The sequence below is a fragment of the Ornithorhynchus anatinus genome, chromosome 15 (assembly GCF_004115215.2).
Source record: "Ornithorhynchus anatinus isolate Pmale09 chromosome 15, mOrnAna1.pri.v4, whole genome shotgun sequence".
In the NCBI taxonomy this organism is placed as follows: Eukaryota; Metazoa; Chordata; class Mammalia; order Monotremata; family Ornithorhynchidae; genus Ornithorhynchus; species Ornithorhynchus anatinus.
Window position 1 is genome coordinate 3070164 of NC_041742.1, and position 22791 is coordinate 3092954.

Consider the following 22791-nt stretch of genomic DNA (forward strand, 5'->3'; position numbering starts at 1 on the left):
ATGGGTTCATTCATTCATTCAGTCGTATTTATTGAGCGCTTACTGTGTGCAGAGCACTATACTAAGCGCGTGGAAAATACAGTTCGGCAACAGATAGAGACGATCCCTACCCAACAACGGGTACACAGTCTAGAAGTGGGGAGACAGAAAACAAAACAAGTAGATAGGCATCAATAGCATCAAAATAGATTTATAGATAAATACACATTAATAAAATAGATTAATAAATACATACATATATACACAAGTGCTGTGGGTGGGGAGGGGGTAGAGCGGAGGGAGGGAGGAGGGGCTCTAACCCTGGTTCTGCCACTTGTCTGTTGTTTGACTTAAGGCAAGTCACTTCACTTCTCTGGGCCTCAGTTACCTCATCAGTAAAATGGGGATTGAGACTATGAGCCCCACATGGGACGGGGACTGTGACCAACTCCATTTGCTTGTCTCCACCACAGTGCTTAATAGAGTGCCTTTGGACAAGTCACTTCCCTTCTCTGTTCCTCAGTTACCTCATCTGTAAAATGGGGATTAAGACTGGGAGCCCCACGTGAGACAACCTCAATACCTTGGCTCTACCCCAGCACTTAGAACAGTGCTTGGCACGTAGTAAGCAATTAGCAAATGCCATTATTATTAACAGATACCATTGGAAAAAAAAAGTGGGAGCAGGTGGAAGGAGGCAGATGCCACTTGTCTTCTTTCCCGCACCCCCAGACTGTGAGCTCGTTGTGGGCAGGGAATGTCACTGTTTATTGTTGTGCTTTCCCCAGCGCTCAGTAATAATAATAATGATGGTATTTGTTAAGCACTTACTCTGTGCAAAGCACTGTTCTAAGCGCTGAGGGGGGGATACAAAGTGATCAGGTTGTCCCATTGAGGCTCACAGTCTTAGTTCCCTTTTATAGATAAGGTAATTCCCCATTAGACTGTGAGCCCGTCATGGGGCAGGGATTATCTCTATCTGTTGCCGAATTGTCCATTCCAAGTGCTTAGTCCAGTGCTCTGCACCTAGTAAGTGCTCAATCAATACGATTGAATGAAGGAATGAAAGTACATTGCCAGGGCCTAGTCCAGTGCTCTGCACCTAGTAAGCACTCAATCAATACGATTAAATAAATGAATGAAAGTACATTCCAAGGGCTTAGTCCAGTGCTCTGCACCTAGGAAGTGCTCAATCAATACGATTGAATGAAGGAATGAAAGTACATTGCCAGGGCCTAGTCCAGTGCTCTGCACCTAGTAAGCACTCAATCAATACGATTAAATAAATGAATGAAAGTACATTCCAAGGGCTTAGTCCAGTGCTCTGCACCTAGGAAGTGCTCAATCAATACGATTGAATGAAGGAATGAAAGTACATTGCCAGGGCCTAGTCCAGTGCTCTGCACCTAGTAAGCGCTCAATCAATACGATTGAATGAATGAAAGTAACCAAGGCCCAGAGAAGTGACGGGGCGGGACGGGGCAGGGATTAGAACCCATGACCTCTGACTCCCAGCTGGGGCTCTTTCCACTGGGCCCTGCTGCTTCTCCACAGTGCTCCTCCCATAGGGGAATGAATGAATGAGTGAGTGAATGAGGAATGAATGAGTGAGTGAGTGAATGGATGAGTGAGCAACTAAGTGAATGAATGAGTAACTGAATGAATCAATGAGTGAATGGATGAGTGAGTGACTGACAATGAATGAGTGAGTGAGTGACTGAGGGAGCGACTGAATGAGTGAGTGACTGACTGACTGAGGGAGTGACTGAATGACTGAGGGAGTGAGTGACTGACTGAGGGAGTGACTGAATAGATGAGTGAGTGAGTGACTGAGGGAGTGACTAAATGACTGAGTGAGTGACTGACTGAGTGACTGAGTGATTGAGTGAATGAATGAGTTAGCGAGGGAACGAGGGAGGGAAGGCAGGCGTGAAGAGGGCGAGTTGGCGCATGCTCCGTTTCCAGGTGGCCCGCGGGCGCGTTGTTGGGGCTTGCGGCGAAGCTTGTCCCGCGCCGGCTCCCGTAGGCGCCGGGGAGGGGGCGGGGCCGTGCGCGCCGCCCCGTGCCCCGCCGAGGAGCGGCCCCGGCCGTCCGCCCATCGCGCCGCCCGCCCTCCCTCCCTCCCTCCGTCCCTCCCTTCCGCCCTCCCGCCACGGCCCGGGCCCCAACTCCAGCCCCAGGCTGCGCCGGGGCCTCCGCACGCCGACATGAAGAAAGACGTGAGGATCCTCCTGGTGGGAGAACGTGAGTCCGGGGCCGCCCCGCCGCCATCGGCACCTTCGTCCTCACCCTGCCGTCAGTCAGCTCGGGGAGGCTGTGCTGGAGAAGCCCCCCCTTCCGCCGGCGGGGAGCGGGGAGGGACGGCCTCCGTCTCTTGCCGAATTCTCCATTCCCAGCGCTTAGTGCCGCGCTCTGCACAGAGCCGGCGCTCAATCCCTACTACCGAAGGAAGGAAGGAAGGAAGGAAGGAAGGAAGGAAGGGAATCCCCGCCCCTCGTCGGCCGGGTGACCTTGGCCCAGTCATTTTCACGCCTCAGCCGCCTCGTCCGTAGTAATAATAATGTCGGTAGTTGTTAAGCGCTGACTCTGTGCAGAGCACTGTTCGAAGCGCTGGGGGAGACCCGGGGTCATCAGGTGGTCCCACGTGGGGCTCACCGTCTTCACCCCCCCCCCCCATTTGACAGATGAGGTCACTGAGGCTCAGAGAATAATAATGTTGGTATTTGTTAAGCGCTTACTCTGTGCAGAGCGTTGTTCTAAGCGCTGGGGGAGATCCGGGGTCATCAGGTGGTCCCACGTGGGGCTCACCGTCTTCACCCCCCCATTTTACAGATGAGGTCACTGAGGCTCAGAGAATAGTAATGTTGGTATTTGTTCAGCGCTGACCATGTGCAGAGCGCCGTTCTGAGCGCTGGGGGAGACCCAGGGTCATCAGGTGGTCCCACGTGAGGCTCACAGTCGTCAGCCCCATTTGACAGATGAGGTCACTGAGGCTCAGAGAATAATAATGTTGGTATTTGTTAAGCGCTTACTCTGTGCAGAGCGTTGTTCTAAGCGCTGGGGGAGATACGGGGTCATCAGGTGGTCCCACGTGGGGCTCACAGTCTTCACCCCCCCATTTTACAGATGAGGTCACTGAGGCTCAGAGAATAGTAATGTTGGTATTTGTTCAGCGCTGACCATGTGCAGAGCACCGTTCTGAGCGCTGGGGGAGACCCAGGGTCATCAGGTGGTCCCACGTGAGGCTCACAGTCGTCAGCCCCATTTGACAGATGAAGTAACTGAGGTCCAGAGAAAAGTGACTTGCCCACAGTCACCTAGCTGACAAGTGGCAGAGGGGGGATTCGAACTCACGACCCCTGACTCCCCAGCCCGAGCTCTTGCCACAGCCACAGTGCTTCTCAACATCAGTCCAACGTGGGGCTCGCAGTCTTCATCCCCATTTTACAGATGAGGTCTCCGAGGCCCGGAGAAGTCACTATGCCCTACGAGCATTACTACCTTGTCTTTTAAGCAGCATGGCTCAGTGGAAAGAGCACAGGCTTGGGAGTCAGGGGTCATGGGTTCGAATCCCGACTCCGCTAACTCAATACTATGGCTGCACATAGCGCTTAACAAATATCAACATTATTATTATTATTTAAAATGGGGATGGAAAGAGTGAGCCCCATATGGGACAGGGATTGGACCAACTTAATTATGTTGCATCTGCCCCAGCTCTTCGAACACTGCTTGGTACATAGCACCTTAGAAATACCATTATTATTCTTATGTCAGGCACTGTACTAAGCGCTGGGGTGGACTCAGGCAAATGGGGTGGGGCACCACCCGCATGTGAGGCTCACAGTCTCCATCCCCATTTTTCAGGTGAGCTACTAATAATAATAATAGGACTTGTTAAGCATGTATTATGTGCCAAGCACTGTTTTAAGCACTGGGGTAGATAGAAGTTTATCAGGTTGGATACAGCCCCTATCTCAGGTGGGGCTCACAGTCTCCATCCTGATCTTCAAGATGAAGTAGTAATAATAATTATTAACTTTTAACTTGTTGACTTTTGTGTGCCTCGGTTACCTCGGGAAGCAGCGTGGCTCACTGGAAAGAGCACGGGCTTTGGAGTCAGAGGTCATGGGTTCGAACCCCGGCTCTACCACTTGTCAGCTGTGTGACTTTGGGCAAGTCACTTAACTTCTCAGTGCCTCAGTTACCTCATCTGTAAAATGGGGATTAAGACTGTGAGCCCCACGTGGGACCACCTGATTCCCCTGTGTCTACCCCAGCGCTTAGAACAGTGCTCGGCACATAGTAAGCGCTTAACAAATACCAACATTATTATTATTATTAAAATGACGATGAAGACTGTGAGCCCCCCGTGGGACAAACTGATGTCCTTGTATCTACCCCAGCACTCAGTGCGGTGCTTGGCACATAGTAAGTGCTTAACAAATACCATCATTATAATAATTTATGTACCAAGCACTGTTTTAGACACTGGGATAGGTGCGAGTTAATTAGGTTGGACACAGTCCCTGTGTCCTCATGGGCTCATGCTCCTAATTCACATGTTACAGATGAAGTAACTGAGGCACAGAGAAATGAAGTAATTTGCCCAAGGTCACACAGCTGCAAGTGGCAGAGCTGGGATTAGAACTCACGTCCAGTCACTCCCAAGCAGCCCACTCGTTACCCCTGAAGGCTTCCACATTCCTGGCTTTTCATCCTCATCTCCAAGTGTGTCCCTCTCACCTCCATGCCCTCTGGTTGCTCGTATCTGTCAATCCAACCTATTTATTGAGCACTTACTCTGTCGAGAGCACTGAATGAAGCGCCAGGGAGAATACAGGACAGCAGGCTTGGTAGACACGCCCCCACCCTCAACGAGCTTACAGTCTAGAGGGGAGACAGGCATTCATATAAATAAAATAAAGATATGGACATAAGTGCTGTGGGGCTGAGGGTTAGGGGGGATAAATCCAGGAATCATTCACATCTGGGTTTTCATTCCTGCACTTCCAAGTTCTCAGCGCTTAGAACAGTGCCTGGCAGCTAGTGAGTGTTTAAAAAATACTATTATTATTATTTTCCTCCTCCTCCTTCTCCAGGGCCTGTTTTTTCATCTGGGAACATGTCTGTTAATTCTGATGTACTCTCCCAAGCACTCAGTACAGTGCTCTACATAGAGTAAGGGTTCAATAAATCCCATTGATTGATTTTTTTTAGCCAACAGGCCTCTCCAGTTCTTCCTCCATCATGATCACCCCTTCAACTAATCCATTCCCTTTTTGCTCAGAAGCTTTCTTCCTCTGCTTCTGTAAAAGACCAAGCCCCTGATGGATAAATCAGTCTCCGGTCCCATGTGCAGAGCACTGTTCTCAAGCATTAGGAGTAAGAAGGCAAGAATCCTGCCCTCCAAGAGCTTGCAGCCCGAGATAGCCATTTGCCCCCAACTCCTCAGAAGGACCTGGAGTTTGGGGGTTACCTGGTTTGCGGGGCAAATTGAGTTCTGGTTGAACTTTTTTTTGTTCTGGCCCCTTTTACAGTGTCAGATTTGCAGTAAAAATATATTCCCTGACATTTATTTCAGTGTTCACCCAAAAAAAATCTTTCCTGAACTTCCATTCTCCAGCCTATCAGGAGTGGTAATAGAAAGGGATGTTTATTGGGAATCAATTGGGGACAGGGCCACCCTTGAGAAAATGAAATAGAAGCAAGAGACGGTTCCCTGCCTTTGCACTGCTTACATTCTAGTATATCAAAACATCTATAAATAGTAGAATCAGAAAAGGTTATTGAGTGTACAATTAAATATGCCCTTTATATGTAAGTGAGGATGGGTATGAATAAATATGTTTACTTGCCACATGTGGCTGCTGTTGGGTTGATATGTATACATATATCCACCTCATCTGGGTCCCAATCTGGGCTTTGCCAATTGCTTACTGTGTGACTTGGGGCAAGATGTGTAACTTTTCTGTGCCTCAGTTTCCTCAGCTGTGCAATGGGAATTAAGTATCTGTTCTCTCTCCTACTCAGACTGTGAGCCCCATGCCCAGACAGGGACTGTCTGACCTAGTTAACATGTACCTTCCCCAGCGTTTACTACAGGGTTTGACCACGTAGTAAGTGCTTAACAAGTACCATAAGAAAACACACACCTGGCTATTTTGGTGGAAGATAAAACAACTAAACTAAATTGAGAAGCAGTGTGGCTTAGAGGCTGTAGCATGGGTCTGGGAGACAGAAGGACCTGGATTCTGATCCCAGCTCTGCCACTTGTCTACTGTGTGAACTTGAGCAAGTCACTTCACTTCTCTGTGCCTCAGCTACCTCATCTGTAAAATGAGGATTAAGACAGTGAACCCCATTTGGGACAGGGATTGTGCCGAACCTGATTTGCTTATATCCCCTCCAGCGCTTAGTACAGTGTTTGTCATGCATATTATTATTATTTCTCTTATTATTAGGAAGAAGAAAAGCAGGAGAGGTTGGGGGGTGTTTTAAAGAATGTACCTTTTAAAAATAGCACTTACACTGTGCTAACTGACAAAAACTGAAGTTTTGACCACCCACCCAACTGGAAAACTGCTTTTCAAGTTAACTGTGGTGTAACTTTAGTGTTCTAAAATTTTGCACACATAGTTGTCATTCCTCCCCTTAGTCATTCATCGGCTTCCCTGAATTCCTGCCTTTGGTATAGTACTGCTTCAAAGTTGGCAAGAAGTTCCCTCACCAAGTATCAAGTGGGTTGTTTTGAAATGGTTTGTTTTTCTTTCAAATTGTTGGTATGAGTCTCGTCATCACCTCTCTTGCACTATGACCTGCTTCATTTGCATTGACTTTCTTGACAAAATTCAGAGGGCTGTTACTGCGTGCCGGATTCAAAGTGGCATGATGGATATTAAGTGCACAATACGGTGGTCAGCACACAGCAAATGCCCAATTTAATGGGGAAGCAGTATAGCCTAGTGGGTAGAGCATGGGCCTGGGAATCAATGGGACTTGGGTTCTAATCCTGTCTCCGCCTCTCCTCTTCTGTGACCTGTCTGCAAGTCACTTAACTTCAGTGCCTCCCATGAGCCCCATGTGGGATGGGAACTGTGCCCAATTTGATAATCTGGTATCTACCGCAGTGCTTAATATAGTGCCTGGCACATCGTAAGTGCTCAACGAGTACCCTTAGAAAAGTACCTTAAATGGATTACAGTGCTTTGGGTTTCATGGAACTAAATCTAGTTCAGCATTTAGGCAGTATTATCGACTCTGCTTGAAACACTTCTAATTAAATGTTCAAAAATTCTATAGTTTATTTACGGGTTTATGAGGCGGCTGCTCCATCAGTCAATAGCTTGTATTGAATACCTACTGAGTGGGGGGCACTTATTAAGCACTTGGAAGAATTCAGTAGAGTTAGAAGTCTTGATCCCTGCACTCAAGGAGAAGGGTGTTCATGCAAAAAGATAGCATTTGAGGGAAATTTTAATTTTATGCAACATGTGTAACAGCCAAAGCAGTCAGTAGTATTTATTGAGAGCCTATCGTGTGCAGTAAAGGCTAGGGAGAGTACACTGAGAGACACATGTTTGGCTCACTCCCCCGTATGCTCGGGACCGCCACCGCACACCAGAGACAATTATAAATTACTGAACTATAGGTTAAATCTTCTTAGTAAATTGGTGTTGAAAGATATTAGATCCTGAAGTTTTTAATTAAAACTGGAAGTAGACTAAAACTCAACTAGAATGACATTTAAAAGTTATTGAAACTTAAGCGTGGAAACTAAATTGAAGGACAGAATTGGTTTTGTCATTGTTTTTCTGAGGATTTTATTAATCAGTGAATAGTGTTAGAGTGCCTGCCGTTAGGAAAGCAAAAAAAACCAAAACTCTAATAGGGAGAGCCGAAGGAAGAACAGTCCTACAGTTGGTAGTGAGAATGGAGCGGAATAAGTAGAGAAATTAGTGCCAATTAACATTGTAAAGCTATACATAAGTTTTAGGATTGGAATGAAATCATTCATGCCCAGGGCGTTTGTCAAATTTAGATATATAACGTTGAGAAGTTTGGTGAGGAATGTTGCTTCAGGACTATTAATGCATGGTAAATGAGTAGGAGTCAGACTTCTTATAGTTTTGTCTGAACCAGGGAGGCCTTAGTGAAGAGTGTGAGTTGATTGATCGATAGATTCATTCCGTCACTCATTCATTCTTATTTACTGTTTATCCCCTTGAGTGCAAAGCACAGTCCTAAGCTCAGGGAAAGCACGGGGAGAGAACCGGACCCCATCCTCGAGGAGTCTGTGAATGGGTTGCAGGTGTTTATAATGGAGGATGTTTTTCCAGGACCATTTAACGATAAGCAGCTGCAAATCATCTTCTCCTTAATGGTCTCCTACTTCTCCAGCCCCACCCCCAGGCACCCAATCTCTCCCTTGGATTCCCCTCAGGGGGGTGGGTGACACTGCCCCTTTAAAGCCAAAGAGGCTACTGGCACTTTCCCTCCCTCTTATAGAGTCCATGGATGCTACTTCTCCTAGGCTGCGGAGATGGACAGAGCATGCTGTTGTGGGCATTTGGTGAGCAGGGCCTAAGATGCCCCCTTGGTTAGCTTCTCTTTTGTTCAGCAGTGTTACTTGATGCTTACTGAATTGATGGTGCTAATGGGTTTAGTAGAGAGGTCGGTTTTGATGGCTCTAGAGGCACCCGGGTCGGTGTTGTGGGGGGCAACCTATGGCTGGGCTTATTAATGCTGTCTACTTGGGTGAGGGGATGGTTTGTGGGGGAAGTTGGTTTTATATGGATGGCGCAGAAATGAGTTGGGGGCCGAGGGGTTGGTTTATCAAAATAATTAAACACTCTTCTAAGAGCCCGGTAGATACAAGTTAATCAGGTTGGACGCGGTCACTGTCCCACATGAGGCTCACGCTTTTAATCCCCATTTTACAGATAAGGTCACTGAGGCACAGAGAAGTGAAGTGACTTGCCCAAGGTCACACAGCAGACAAGTGGCAGAGGCAGGATTAGGACCCAGGTCCTCTGACCTCCAAGCCCATGCTATTTCCACTAAGCCACGCTGCTTCTTGTAGGAACATGGTCCGCAGCGGGCCGGGCTTGGAACTGGGAGACGTGGAAATCTGGCCTGCTTTGTGTTCTTAGACAAGTCAATTAATCTCTCTCAGTCCCTCCTTTTTCTTACGTATAAGATGGGAATAAATTGTATGCCTCTTCCTCCTTCTTAGATTATGAAACACCCGTGGAATAGTCACTGTGTCCCATCTGATTATCCTGGATCTACCTACTGTAATAGGACAGTGCTTGGCTCAGAGAAAGTCCTCAGGAAATAGCATTCTTTTGTAGAAGAACAATAATAATGATGTTATTTATTAGACAGTTTATTACCGTTGTCCAGTTTTCTTCTCTGCTTTTTTGTCCTGGAATAGATGTACTCCTTCTCTAGTCAGAAAAGTAAGCAACTGCCTTCTGATGATAATGCCCAGTCTACTTCATGAATTGGATGCTAGGGAGCACCAGAAAAACAAGGGATCTATCAGTCTCTTTCCAAAAGCCTTAATAATTATAATAATTAATAAATGGTGGAATTTTGTTAAGCACTTACTATCTGCCAAGCACTTTTCTAAGCACTGGGGTAGATCCAAGGTCATCAGGTTGTCCCACGTGGGGTTCACAGTCTTCACCCCCATTTTACAGATGAGGGACTGAGACACAGAGAAGTGAAGTGACATAAGTGCTCTTTCAGGTAGGGGATTGAAAGCGTAGGTGTAAGTGGCATTGAGCTTTCAGGGAAATTTTCATTATGGTCCCTGGGTGACTTTTTTTGTTTTCCAATCTGCTTTTGATTAATATGCTGTTAGATATTTTGAGTGCACCTATGGCGATCATTCTCGCAAGTGTATTTCAGCAGAGACAACAGGGGATGTTCTAAACCAGTTTTACAAATAAGCCACCTATTGGCTCACCTCTCTCTTATCCTTTGTCTCTGTCTCTCGCCACTGGAGTTAGAGGTCGGTGGGTTCTAATCCTGCCTCTGCCACCTGTCTGCTGTGTGACCTTGGGCAAGTCACTTAACTTCTCTGTGCCTCAGTTACCTCATCTGTAAAATGGGGATCAGGATTGTGAGCCCCATGAGAAACATGGACTGTGTCCAACCTGATTACCTTGTATCTACTCCCGTGTTTAGAACAGTGGTTGGCTCATAGTAAGGGCTTAACAAATACTGCAATTATTACTGTTATTATCCAGGCCTAGGTTGTTGGGCTGCAGAGAAGAAATGATTTAACCAAGCCAACCAGATGGAATTATTACAGGATGTCAAGCAGTGAAGTTACCTCATCCAGAGCTGTGCAGTAACACAGAGAGTAGTTTGTTTCTTAGTGGAGCTCAAATCTAAAAACCCAGATGCACTTGGGCCCCAGCTACAATTTCATAACGAAATTAATTAAATGGTTATGAGAGGTAGGGTGTCCTTGAGACCCACTGGCTAATTTAGTCCATTGGTTAAGTGAAAAAGCCAGGTTTGGTGGTGGTGATTAAATGTCGGTTTTGTTGCACGTAAGCTGAATTGCAAAAATGTAATGGTCACTTAGTAAATAGGGGTTCATAAGTTGTGACGAAAGCACTGTACTTATTGTCACCTGGAGAAGTCCAGATAATTTTGCCAACAGTGTTGAATTGTATTTCTCAAGAGGGACCTACTTAGAAGCACACAATCCCAAGCTGAAGCATGACTCATTATCTGGGGTGACTGTGGCTGGATATTTTAGTTCAATAGGTCAGCTGACGATTCTCCCGAAACAGTGACAGTTTAAGGATTCCAGGACGAGGGAGGTATAGTCAGACCCATGAACGCAGAGGTGACTGTGAAAATGTACACATCTTCAGCTACCTGTTTTCCATTTTTACTTCTTGTTGCCAGGCTACCGACTTGATCATTCTGATCTGTTATTCTAGGAAGCTGCAACTGCCATCAAGAAAACTATCTGCCAAGCACCGTGCAGCTGTCATTTTTCAAGAGAATTTTGTGATATTACGGTTCTCATGTTAACCTGCAAGCACTTTCATTATCCGCCCTTGAAGGGTATTAAATTTAGTTATGGAGACCTATTTTAAATCTCCCCATCTTCTCAGTGCTGTTTGAGAGCCTTTGTGCACAGGATCAAGTACTTTGGAGAATGCCGTTTAACAGTGACACAAAAGGTGACACAACCTCGGCCGACATTAAGCTTACAGTCTGGTGGAGTTGTGGGACATCCATCAGGTTTCCCAACTGCAGAATCCATTGGATGCCCATCTTCGCTTTGCTTGGTTCCCACTTTTCCCATATCTTTGACGTCAGTGTGCGTCTTAATACCTTAGCTTACAATGAGAAGCAGCGTGGCTCAATGGAAAGAGCACGGGCTTTGGAGTCAGGGCTCATGAGTTCGAATCCCAGCTCTGCCACTTGTTGGCTCTGTGACTGTGGGCAAGTCACAACTTCTCTGTGCCTCAGTTCCCTCATCTGTAAAATGGGGATTGAGACTGTGAGCCCCACGTGGGACAACCTGATTCCCCTATGTCTACCCCAGCGCTTAGAACAGTGCTCGGCACATAGTAAGCGCTTAACAAATACCAACATTAAATATCAACATTAACAATGTAAACTCCTTGTGGGTAAGGGTTGCTTCTATCAACTCTCTTGTACTGTACGTTCCCGAGTGCCCAGTACAGCGCTCTGCACACAGTAAGTGCTCAATAAATGCCTTTGATTGATTTAGATTGGTTTTTAGAATACCGTCCTGAAATGAGACTTTGGACTTGCCTCTGGGTTGCTTTTTGACTTAATAATCGTCTTCCCTTCCTTGATGCCGGCGTTCAACCCAAATTTCGACCTGCATGTTGCTGATGGTAAAACATACAAGTGGCAAATCTGTTTTTTGGGGGGCAACTGAACATCCAACAGGGAGGTTGCTCCTCAGCAAGATGATCTCTTCTCTCTAGTTGAATTGGTTGAGGAGCCACTGCAAGTCGGTCTGCAAACATCCTCCGCAGAATGTAGCTCCCCGTTTTGACTCCTCCGCTTGGTCTATTCCGAATGGGCTGTTGAATCCCGTAGCTTCCGTTATACAGCTGCAGCTTCTTTCTTCCTAGAGATCCCTGTGTGTGTTGAATCAATTTCAGTCTCATTACATGCAGTGGAAACAGTGGCATTTGGCCGAGTCGAGTAAAGCAAACTGGGTTCGGCATTCTCTGCATTTTTTGGATAGTGGAAGGAGAGAACGTCTGGGGTTAGTAATGGGCTATTCTGAGTGATGTCCAGCTTGCTCTTCGCTAGTATGCAGTTCGAGGTCATTTTTGATGGCGATTAGGTGACTGAATGCCATGTGTGTGAGAAGAGTTATTGGATGATAATTTTGAAACTCTTCAGTCACATTTCTGTATTGCCAGGATTGTTTTTGTCATTTCCAGGCACAGTTATACTTGCTCCTCTTATAACTCCTCGAGGCGCAGAGATCAGTCTTTTGTTCCTAGTGAACTCTGCCCAACATTTAGAGCAGTTAATACTTTTGAGTGACTGAATTACCTACTGTGTCAGGAGGAGCTTAAAAGAGGCACATTTTCTGCTTTGATAATTGTGATATTTAAGTGCTTACTTATTATAAGCCAAGCACTGTACTAAGCACTGGGGTAGGTAGATGATCAACAGATTTCATATGGGGCTAACATAAGTAGGAGGGAGAACAAGTATTGAATCCCCATTTTACAAGTGAGGGTACTGAGGCCCAGAGAAGTGATTTGTCCAAGGACACAAAGCAGGTAAGTGTTAGAACCCAGGTCCTCCCTACTCTTAGGTAAATGCTTAGCATGGTGCTCGGCACATAGTAGGCACTTAGCTAATGGGATTATTTTCATGTCTCCCTAGCACTTTTCTCTTGGCATTGGGCAAATTCAGTTTCCTTAATTACTTTTGAGGTAGTTCTTGATGAACTGGCACGAGAAGATATTCAAGTTTATTTTCCTGACCTCTAGGATCAAGTAGGTTATAGGGACTCCGGATATTCCTATCACACTGGGTAGTGTTCAAGGAATCTCTACGAAGCTTGATATGTATGAAGATAAGAAATGTAGATGTGTACAGATCATTACTTTAGTACTTAGGGAAGCAGCGTGGCTCAGTGGAAAGAGCCTGGGCTTCGGAGTCAGAGGTCATGGGTTTGCCTCCCGGCTCTGCCACTTGTCAGCTGTGTGACTGAGGGCAAGTCACTTCACTTCTCTGTGCCTCAGTTCCCTCATCTGTAAAATGGGGATTAACTGTGAGCCTCACGTGGCACAACCTGATTACCCTGTATCTCCCCCAGCGCTTAGAACAGTGCTCTGCACATAGTAAGCGCTTAAATATTATTATTATTATTGTTATTATTACTTCTTTACTGTTTGAAACTTTAAATACAAAGAACTCCTAGCAAAATTTGACTTAGATAAGTGAATTGGGTGAAATTTTCTGTGTTTCTAATAGTGTCTAACCTGATCACCTTATATCTGCCCAGCACTTAGAATAGTGCTTGGCACATAGTAAGCACTTAAAAAATACCATAATTGTTATTATTTCAGAAAATTGCCGAGTCACTTTTCACTTTAGGGCACTTAACTAAAAGAAAGCCCATAGAAAAAATGTATTTTGAGAGAATCCCCCTTTCCCGCCACTCTTTCCAACACCAGCTCTTTTGATATGCCAGACTTTAAAAATGGTATACAACACTGAATTTTGTAGGTCATCAAAATTGTAACCTTTAGATCCAGGTGTAAAGGGGTGGAACAGTTATCATTTGGGTTCCTCTTATATGAAGCTAGCCGTAACAGATCTTTGTCCAAAAAATTGTCATCGTTGAAGACGATGGTTGAAGAATGGATTGTGGTACCATAAACATAATTTTTCCTTTTACAGCTAGAGTTGGGAAAACATCACTGATTATGTCCCTAGTCAGTGAAGAATTTCCAGAAGAGGTAAGATATCTTAACTTCCACACTACTCCCTACCTCCTTTTCTAATCTGGTTACTGTCATGGAGAACAGAAGCACTAGTTGATAACCTCTTAGAAATTTTAAATTAAAATTAAGTGATTTACCTTTGTGCGTGTCCGCTTGTTCGATTAGAATTCCTGTATTCTTTTCCTAAATGTCAGGTCAACCCATCTATCTGCTTTGGCACTCCAAGCCAAAATGTTATAAGAGAGCTTGTTGAGGGCTCAGGTCCCAGTCAAGTCCCAGTTCATTCCTCTCTCCCTTTAGAAGCTGCATGCTGAGCATTGCCAGAGTTCATCACTCCCTTGTGAATATATCAATAAGTATGTCAAAGAGCATTTACTTTTATTTGTATTTTTTTACATTTTCAAGTTTAAAATAGAGCTCCCAGCTGTTGGATTTGCAACCCAAGGAGTAGTCATTCCACCCAGGAAAGGTGGGGGTCTGTACTGTACTGTTAAGGATTTTTATCACATCCCCAAATTCCAAGTCCTCAAGCAGAGGTGCATTTGAGTAGCTTATAGCTTTGGTTGCAGTTCATTTTGGGGGATGCCTCGGAGCAATGGGGTGCTCTACATAGAGTAACCCCTTAGAGTTTGCGGCCTTGCAACGGCCGCTCTTGGTTGGCCGTATGTTCTGGGCTGGGCGGCACCCCAGTCCAGCCCCAAGCCTCTGCTGTCTCTTTAGCATCCATCGGTCAAAGCCTACCCACCTCTTCCCAGGAAAGCTCAGGTGGTCCCAAGTTGTCAAAGAAATTTTGGCTATCGAACACAGGTAATAGTCGCAGTTCCATTTGATTCACCGGTGTTTCTGTAACCAATCCCCCGTGGATACAAAGCGTCACCTATACTTGATTTTAGACTCGCTAAAGTATGTGCTACATTCAGTTCACTTATAAAAATATGTCTGTGATTTTGAAGTTGCTTTGGTGAAGTATTTAACTATTGCACCCAGAGTTCCATTTCGCAGTTATGAAAGGGTGCTGGAGTAGCTTCTAACAGGAGGTATGCTTCATCCAGCCTGGGCCCACACTTCAAGCAGGAACACACCTTTTCATATAGAGAAAAACAATTATGTGGATTCTGGGCAGGTTTTTGGCTGCAAATCAAAGCACATAATTAAAGCCTGTCCATTGTAGTGGTTATCGAGGTGCCTGTAGCGTGGGTACGGGGAAAACACTTTCCGGGATAAGTCAGTTACTTGTATTTATTCCTCAGCCACGGTTCTCACAATAGGCTTTCGTTTTCAATTTTGCCAACAAGGTCCCTCCCCGCGCAGAAGAAATCACCATCCCCGCCGATGTCACCCCAGAGAGAGTTCCGACGCATATCGTCGATTACTCAGGTAACAGACCCTCCGTCGGCAGGGCTCCTGGGTCATTCCAGGGCGTGGGAGGTCATTGGTGCTGGAGGCGGCTATCGTAACAAACTAACCATCCCCCCACCCCCGTGCTTCTCCCAAAGATGACAATGTTCAGGCTGATCTGCAAAACGGGTAGGGAAGGGTGAGAGAGGACTTTCCCAGGGGAGGTTCAGATTCAAGTCTTTCCATGATTGGGGCTTGGGTGCTTGCAGCATGGAATCAAAGGTCAGCCAGAGTGCTGTTGGTGGAGCTACGTTAAATTTAGACAAGGCTTTGCTTTACCAGCACCTATCCCAGATGACATCTCCATGGTGCCAGCCGTTCCTCCATGGGTCATATCCACCATCTTTATTGATGATCACCTTCCGAGAGCTGAGCGTATACCTTCTCTGCTTCCTAATGCTTTAAAGGCAGGGGTTCTGAAACTCTTTCATCTGAGGACTGCACGATCCCCCCCATCACCCCTCCTCCACAGTTAAAAAGGTTCAGATATGTCTCCCTTTCAGTGATCTTAAAAGCCGAAAGGGAGGAAGTGCAGGGGAGAATCCCGGCTATAGAAAGACCCACCTTCCCTGAAGCTCACCTACTCCAGACCCCAACCCTCCCACCCGAATGGCTAACCACCCACCGGGATATTGGCTCCCACCCAATGTCTGAGAAACCTTGTTGCATAGTAATTCTGGTATCTTAGGTGTTCCTTAAACCTCCTTCTCACATTTAGGCAAAGTGACTCTTTTTTAGCAGGCTTTGATATGGAACTTGTTTATAGAGTATCAGTGTGACTAGACTGGTGGTTCTGCTCTTATGCTTTAAAGACAAACAGATCTACCTGCTTTTCTCAGTAGAACAAGGATTTTCCTGGGAAATAAAAATAAAAAGAATTCCAGATTCCTAAGACTCCTGGCCATAGTTGGCTTTTCAAGGCTATCTGTACCTTGCAATTCTTTCTTGTATGGTTCATTCCCTAGGAGAGCAATGAGTGTCTGCTGCCTGAAAGATCCCAGTAATAGTATGTGTTCACCCCTTAATGGGTGCTGGAGATAAGAAAACAAAATCAGTCTTTCCTGAAAAGATAGTCTCTTTGACAAAAAGGAGAACTAGAGAAGCAGGTAGTGCTCTGCTCCTCGGGTATCCTTTCTGCTAATATTATTTAAGGAGAAATTATCTGCATTTGTTAAAGGAAACCCTGGCTGTTTGAGAATGTACAGCCTTAAAGCAGCCAGTTTCCTTTAACAAATTTAATTAAAGGTTTAACAACAGTGGTGTTAAAGCAGCCACTTGAATTTGAAGGCTCAATATATGTAACTGACAAGGGTTTAAAAATATGGCCAGTTAAAACAAGCTCAGCAAAATACATTTTAGTTCAAGTGACACTTGTGAAAGACTAAAATATAAGCTATATTTCTTTTTTCCCCATTAACGTAACTTTTCTCTCTTACAGAAGCAGAACAGAGTGATGAACAACTCCATCATGAAATATCCCAGGTGAGTTAAATGGTGCAGTTAGATTATGTTCTGTTGGCTTTATGATGTACAAGTAATACCTGTAATTTATTTTATTGTTTGTCTCCCCTTCTAGATTGTAAGCTCCTTGAGGCGAGGGATCATATCTACCTAGTCTTTGTACTCTTCCAAGCGCTTAGTAAAGTGCTCTGCACGCAGTAAGTGCTTAATAAATCCCACTGATAGTTGGGAATCATTCCTCCTCCTTCCCCATCCTATCCTCTACCCCCACTTGCACCAGCAATGGAGAGGAGAGGAGAGGAGAAGCCGGAGAGAATGTAGTTTACCGGAACTGGGGGAAGGGAGAATGAGTGGAGAAAATTCTGAATGGAGCATTAATTGGCCATTAATTATGCTGTCCATTGGGTCAGAACCCAGCATAAAATGAGCCGATGGGGAAGGTTGGGAGCAGACAAGACAGGGTCCCCAAAGGAGCAGGTAGGTGGTGGAGACGGGACTCCCAAGGGGCCGGGATAGCACTGAAGAGGTACCAGGAAGCCAGAAAGCCAACAAGTATGGAAGAAAATGTGAAAAAGTAGACATAAAATACAAGAGCCAAGAGAAGGGCAAAAAACCCAGCATCTAAAATTCCTTGCACATCATTTGAGGGTTTTCCAGTGTTTATGGTCAAATCTCACATACTATGGTCCTGTCGTGTTGTTGGAAAATGCCATTTTTGAAATCATTTCTGAGTTGTTGAGGAAATGGGCAGATTTTGAAGTCTCTAGTTTTTCATAATAAAAGACTCTATTAAATCCAGCAAGGACGTTGGTTAGTTATCGGAAGCTGTCGTGCACACGGTCCCCATCAGTAGCCCTTCTGTCATTCCCCCTGAATGGTGAGAGCTAACCTGAAGAAGTTTCGAAGAGAGGAGCAGGAAGGTTGGGGAGGAGTCACTTCTATGGGGAGCCTAGGAGGGGCCAGGGGTGACCTTCCTCAGGTTCCCCTCAGTCATTTTCTTCCCCACCCTCATAGGGTTCCATGGTTACAGCCGAGCCAAGCTCCCCACGGTTGGGTCTCTCAGCAGCCCCCACGTCTCCTTTCTTGGCATCATGATTCTTTCTTCCCCATTAACTGCTGCCATCTCCATCGGGTGATGGAGTCTTAGAACATTTTTGGTGCATATTCAGAGTTCTGAAAATATAAGCTAAAGAAAGGTGATTTGAAGCGTCCTATTGTGTACCCTTCCTCAGTCCATCTTCTCCACTTTCCCTTGAGCATCCTATTGTGTCTTCTCCTTCAGTCTGCCACCTTCTGTTTCCTTTGCTCTGGGACTCCCAACCTAGTTGCCTTCTCTTGCCTTCTTTATTCTTGTCCTGTCCCCTGCCTTCAGCCCATTCTAACGGTGCTGCTGTCGCTGGGCTGATGGGAATGCCAAACTCCCATCCCATTCTCTTTCTATCCTATTTATTGAGCATTTACTATGTGCTGAGCATTTGGGTGAGGACAGTATAAGAGAGTTGGTTATATTCTCCTAACTTCCTGGAGCTAGGATAATTAGATAGAGGAAAGGCGTCAGCAGAGTTCCAGGTCAGGAGCCAAGCAAGCCATTGGGCAAATTAGTATTCAGATTGTCCTCAAGTCTTCCTCCTGAATGTAAATGATTTTCCTTCACTTCTTTTTGCTGCACCTTCCACTGTTCCCTAATCATCTGAGGATTTATTGCCAGAAACAGAGTTTGTTGGAGCTATCTTGCATTAAAGCTTTAAAGACAAGATAATAATAATAATGTTGGTATTTGTTAAGCGCTTACTATGTGCAGAGCACTGTTCTAAGCGCTGGGGTAGACACAGGGGAATCAGGTTGTCCCACGTGGGGCTCACAGACTTCATCCCCATTTTACAGATGAGGTAACTGAGGCACCGAGAAGTTAAGTGACTTGCCCACAGTCACACAGCTGACAAGTGGCAGAGCTGGGATTCGAACTCACGAGCCCTGACTCCAAAGCCCATGCTCTTTCCACTGAGCCACGCAGCTTCTCTATGTGTATTTCCCCCAATTCAGTTTCACTTTGACTTGTTAAACTCTCTTTTGGGGAAGATCACCATCAATCAATCAGTGACATTTATTGAGCACTTAGTGTGCAAAGCACTGTACTAAGATCATGAGAGAGTACAGAAGAATAGGTAACCCAGAACCCTTTATTGCTGAATTGTACTTCCCAAGTGCTTAATACAGTGCTCTGCACACGGTAAGAGCTCAATAAATATGATTGAATGAATGAATCCCTGCCCTCAAGCATCTTATTTCTCCTGGGGTTTAAATAGTAGATTTGTGTGACTACCTTGGAGAATTCGTATCTTCTGAAGTTATGCTGTGTGGGGTTTCTGTGGCTTTTGGATGGGGATAGCTCTGCCCTTTAAAGCTCCGTCGGTCTGTTCGTCTACCTCCTCTCATTGCAGGTGCGGTATTGAATAGCCTCCTTTCGGCCAAGAATTTCTCAGTAGTGTTTCTCGCCCCCTTCACCTTGGGCCATATGGCTCTCCAGAATTGCTCTGTACATTTACTTCTAAGATTTCAGACTCGGTCGGTTATGGAGCAAAGGCAGCCTCTTACCTCTTGGGTTACACATTTAAAGACTTGCACTATTGAGTCATTCATTCTTTTTTTCTTCTGTTTCTAGGCTAACGTCATCTGCATAGTGTATGCAGTAAACAACAAGCATTCTATTGATAAGGTAAATTTTTGTGTTGGTGTTTGGATAAGTGGTTTGGGTATGCCTGTGTAAAGTTAGAGCCCAGCAGCCCACAAGCCCCCAGTAGGGATCTCAGAGTTTTGGATAAAGTGAGGCCCAAGCCCGGTCATCCATTTGTAGTTTAGCCCAGGCCCAACTCCAGTGTGGAGTTTACAGACCTCAGCTTGAGCCCATCTTGGGGGACTAGTTATGGGGCATTTTTCACAGAGGATACTTAGCTTTAGCAATTTCCTCCTTCCTATCACCTAGAATGGGCTCCTTCAAGCTTCAGTACCCTTGGCCCCCGCTAGCTACCTCAGTGGTAGCTCCAGCTCTGATTGTTCTGTTTCTCACGTGCTTTAACCAGCCTCTTCATTTTAGGTGACAAGCCGGTGGATTCCCCTCATCAATGAGAGAACAGACAAAGACAGCAGGTATAAATGTCTTTGGCCTACTAGCTAAATTGAAAGCTGGCACTATTCTGGTCTGGCAAGAATCTTCAGCTGTTGGGCACTTTTGCTCGTCAGATTTGGTGGTTTGTGATATAGTCTCCCTTGTTCACAAGGCCAGCTTCCTTCCATGAGGGAATGTTGGGCTGCCATTCCTCTATTGGCTGCAAGTGTCAACAGTCCTGGTGGGGTCAGTGTGGAAGAAGGAAAGCTCGATCGTGTTTCCTGGCCATCTAGGGTTTCTTAATCTGACCTCCGGGTCATTTTTGAATTGAGGCAGAAGGGGAAATATTGAGGGAGACTGAGAAGCAGAAATGCTTGCTATGTGGAAGCAACGTTGGCGAAAGGCTGTGGGTGAGAAATGTAGTTTTCCCATTGTCCTATGAGTGTGCTTGCTGTTTCAGCTGGTTGCCTGTTTGGGGACATGGATATTTTGAATTGAAAATGGAATCAAGGAAACTATAGCAGTACAGCTATAAGCTCAGGATTTCTTTTTGAGCCGTTGGAAATTCTCTTGATGATTTGGTTCGGGTAGAGAAGAAAGGTAAAATGTTCCAATATTGGATGATAGGGTTATAATAGAAACTTACTCTGTGAACTGGTTTTTACCCCCCAATCTCCCCCATGCCCTATGTGTTTCAGACTCCCTCTGATACTGGTCGGAAACAAGTCTGATCTCGTGGAATATAGTAGTATGGAGACCATCCTTCCTATAATGAACCAGTATACAGAGATAGAAACCTGTGTGGAGGTATGCTGCTCTGATTGGGTTGTTTGCTCTTGGTGAATTCAAGTGCAATATCTCTAAATGATGTATGGAAAAAATAAGCTTATCGTTAGCAGCAAAGCCAGCTGGGGAGGTGCCTGGACTAGCAGTCAGCAGTCTTGAGCTCTCTTCCAACTTTCATCACAGATTTGCATGTTTTAGGAAACAATAAATGGATATCTTATTCTCCAAGAAAATGAGCGTGTTCAGAGTCGTCATGCATGTGTTATTTTTAAAAGTTGTTCCCCTGACCATTAAATGTCAACTTTGCAACTTTTTTAAAAATCAGTGTTCAGCCAAAAACTTGAAGAACATCTCAGAGCTGTTTTATTATGCGCAAAAAGCTGTCCTACATCCGACAGGACCTCTCTACTGTCCAGAGGAAAAAGAGGTAACTTTGATCATTTTGCAGCGGAAAAACATTGGTATGGCGCTTATTTTGCTGATTTTTTTTGACAGATTTGTTCCTACTAACTTTCAGGTTGAAACTTTTGAAATGTGATTCCTTTTCTATTATTAGTCACTTTCCTGCCCAGCTACTACATCAATTAGTCACTTTTAGCTACTAGAGTAGGATTGTGTAATCTCTCACTATGGCTCTCATTCCGTCATTCAGATGACACCCCAAGAGGCAACCAAACCAAAATGAACGTTTGGGTGCTGAGAGGATTTCCTGGGCTTAATCCTAATTTTTTGCAAAAATGTAATGAGGTTAAATCAGACAAAACCTTAAAAATCCAAACCCAATAATATGGAATAATGGAATGCATTCCATTCCGGTAGAAGCAGTGGCTTGCCCTCTGTTTACCTCATGAAATGTGGAAAATACATTTCCAAGTGCTAATCTTTTTTGTTGCCTGCTGTGGCCTATTTGTCCCTAAATAGGGAAAGGGATGGTATTGGTTTACAAATCCAAATCCGCGACCAAAGTAGGGAAACAAAAATTAAAATGGAATTTGGGCAATAGTACACGTCTAGTGCTCTAACTGGTGTTCAATAAAGTAACTGTTTAGAAGTAAGAGATTTGATTTGCTCATTTTTATTATTTTGTACCTTGTTGGTTGTAATAATTTCACAATTTTTAGAGTGGGGGGGGAAGATAATAAAAGATTGAAATCAAGGACAGCAAAAGTCATCTCAGCATTAGTCAAGGAAATGAAACACAAAGGAACTAGTATGATCAACTAACAATTTTAATTTCTCTTTGTTAACCTGAAGATGAAACCGGCATGTATAAAAGCCCTTACTCGCATCTTCAGAATATCTGATCAGGATAACGACGGAACCCTGAATGATGCCGAACTCAACTTCTTTCAGGTAGGCCTCAATTTCCTTAGTCATTTTTGATTGAGTGTATTTGTTTATCAGATCTTTTTTAAAATATCAATTGGATTGGTAGGGAAAGTGTCTACCCATCCTATTGTATTAAACTCTTCCAGGTGCTTACTACAGTGTTATGCACACAGTAGGCGCTCAATAGTACCATTGCTTGATTGTGCCAGTGTGGTCCATTTATGAATGCTCTCTCATAGAGCGATTTCAACGAGCATGAACTCTGAGCCTAAGAATGAAGGATCTCTTTCAACACTATGCAGTGAAGAGTGAGGTAATTAAGGATAGAATAAATGCTGAGTTTTGAATCATCCCTGTGTTCAGGATTTTATATATAAGACCCACACAAAGAATCCGTGTCATTTTGATCAACAGAATGGGGACTGGTTGGGGAGAACTTTTGCAAATCTTGTAGATAATTAATTGCCCTCTAAATGGGATATGAAGAGTTCCCCCAAAAAGGTGTTATTTTTCTCTTTGGTTTATCCTGACATTCCTACTTCTTTTAGATTGTGGGCTTTCTTCCCATATAATTGATCCGATGAGATTTATTGAGTGTCTTCTCTGTCCAAAGAATCGTCTACTGGTTCTGTGCATGTATGATAGTGTAATTATTAAGAGTTTTGTTAATTTTGTGCCTCTAATAATTAGTAGCAGTAATAATGGTAGTTATTGTAGGAGTAGTGAGTAGTATGGTAGTGAGTAGCAACCGAG

At 44.8% G+C, this 22791-nt stretch overlaps 1 protein-coding gene across 5 annotated transcripts in view; it reads left to right on the forward strand.

Moving 5' to 3' along the window:
- The first annotated feature begins 2116 nt into the window (after positions 1-2116).
- Positions 2117-22791, forward strand: part of RHOT1 (ras homolog family member T1) — a 43846-nt gene continuing 23171 nt past the window's right edge. For 3 of the 5 annotated variants that reach the window (XM_029079799.1, XM_029079802.2, XM_029079801.1), the window contains exons 1-8: positions 13915-13973; positions 15254-15335; positions 16795-16838; positions 19480-19533; positions 19912-19964; positions 20622-20730; positions 21035-21136; positions 21964-22062. In XM_029079799.1, coding sequence (XP_028935632.1) covers positions 13941-13973; positions 15254-15335; positions 16795-16838; positions 19480-19533; positions 19912-19964; positions 20622-20730; positions 21035-21136; positions 21964-22062 — 576 coding nt within the window. In that variant the 5' untranslated portion in view covers positions 13915-13940. Of the gene's footprint in view, positions 2224-11170; positions 11190-13914; positions 13974-15253; positions 15336-16794; positions 16839-19479; positions 19534-19911; positions 19965-20621; positions 20731-21034; positions 21137-21963; positions 22063-22791 lie in introns of those variants that run through there. The other 2 variants (XM_029079797.1, XM_029079798.1) reach the window with 2 other exon arrangements.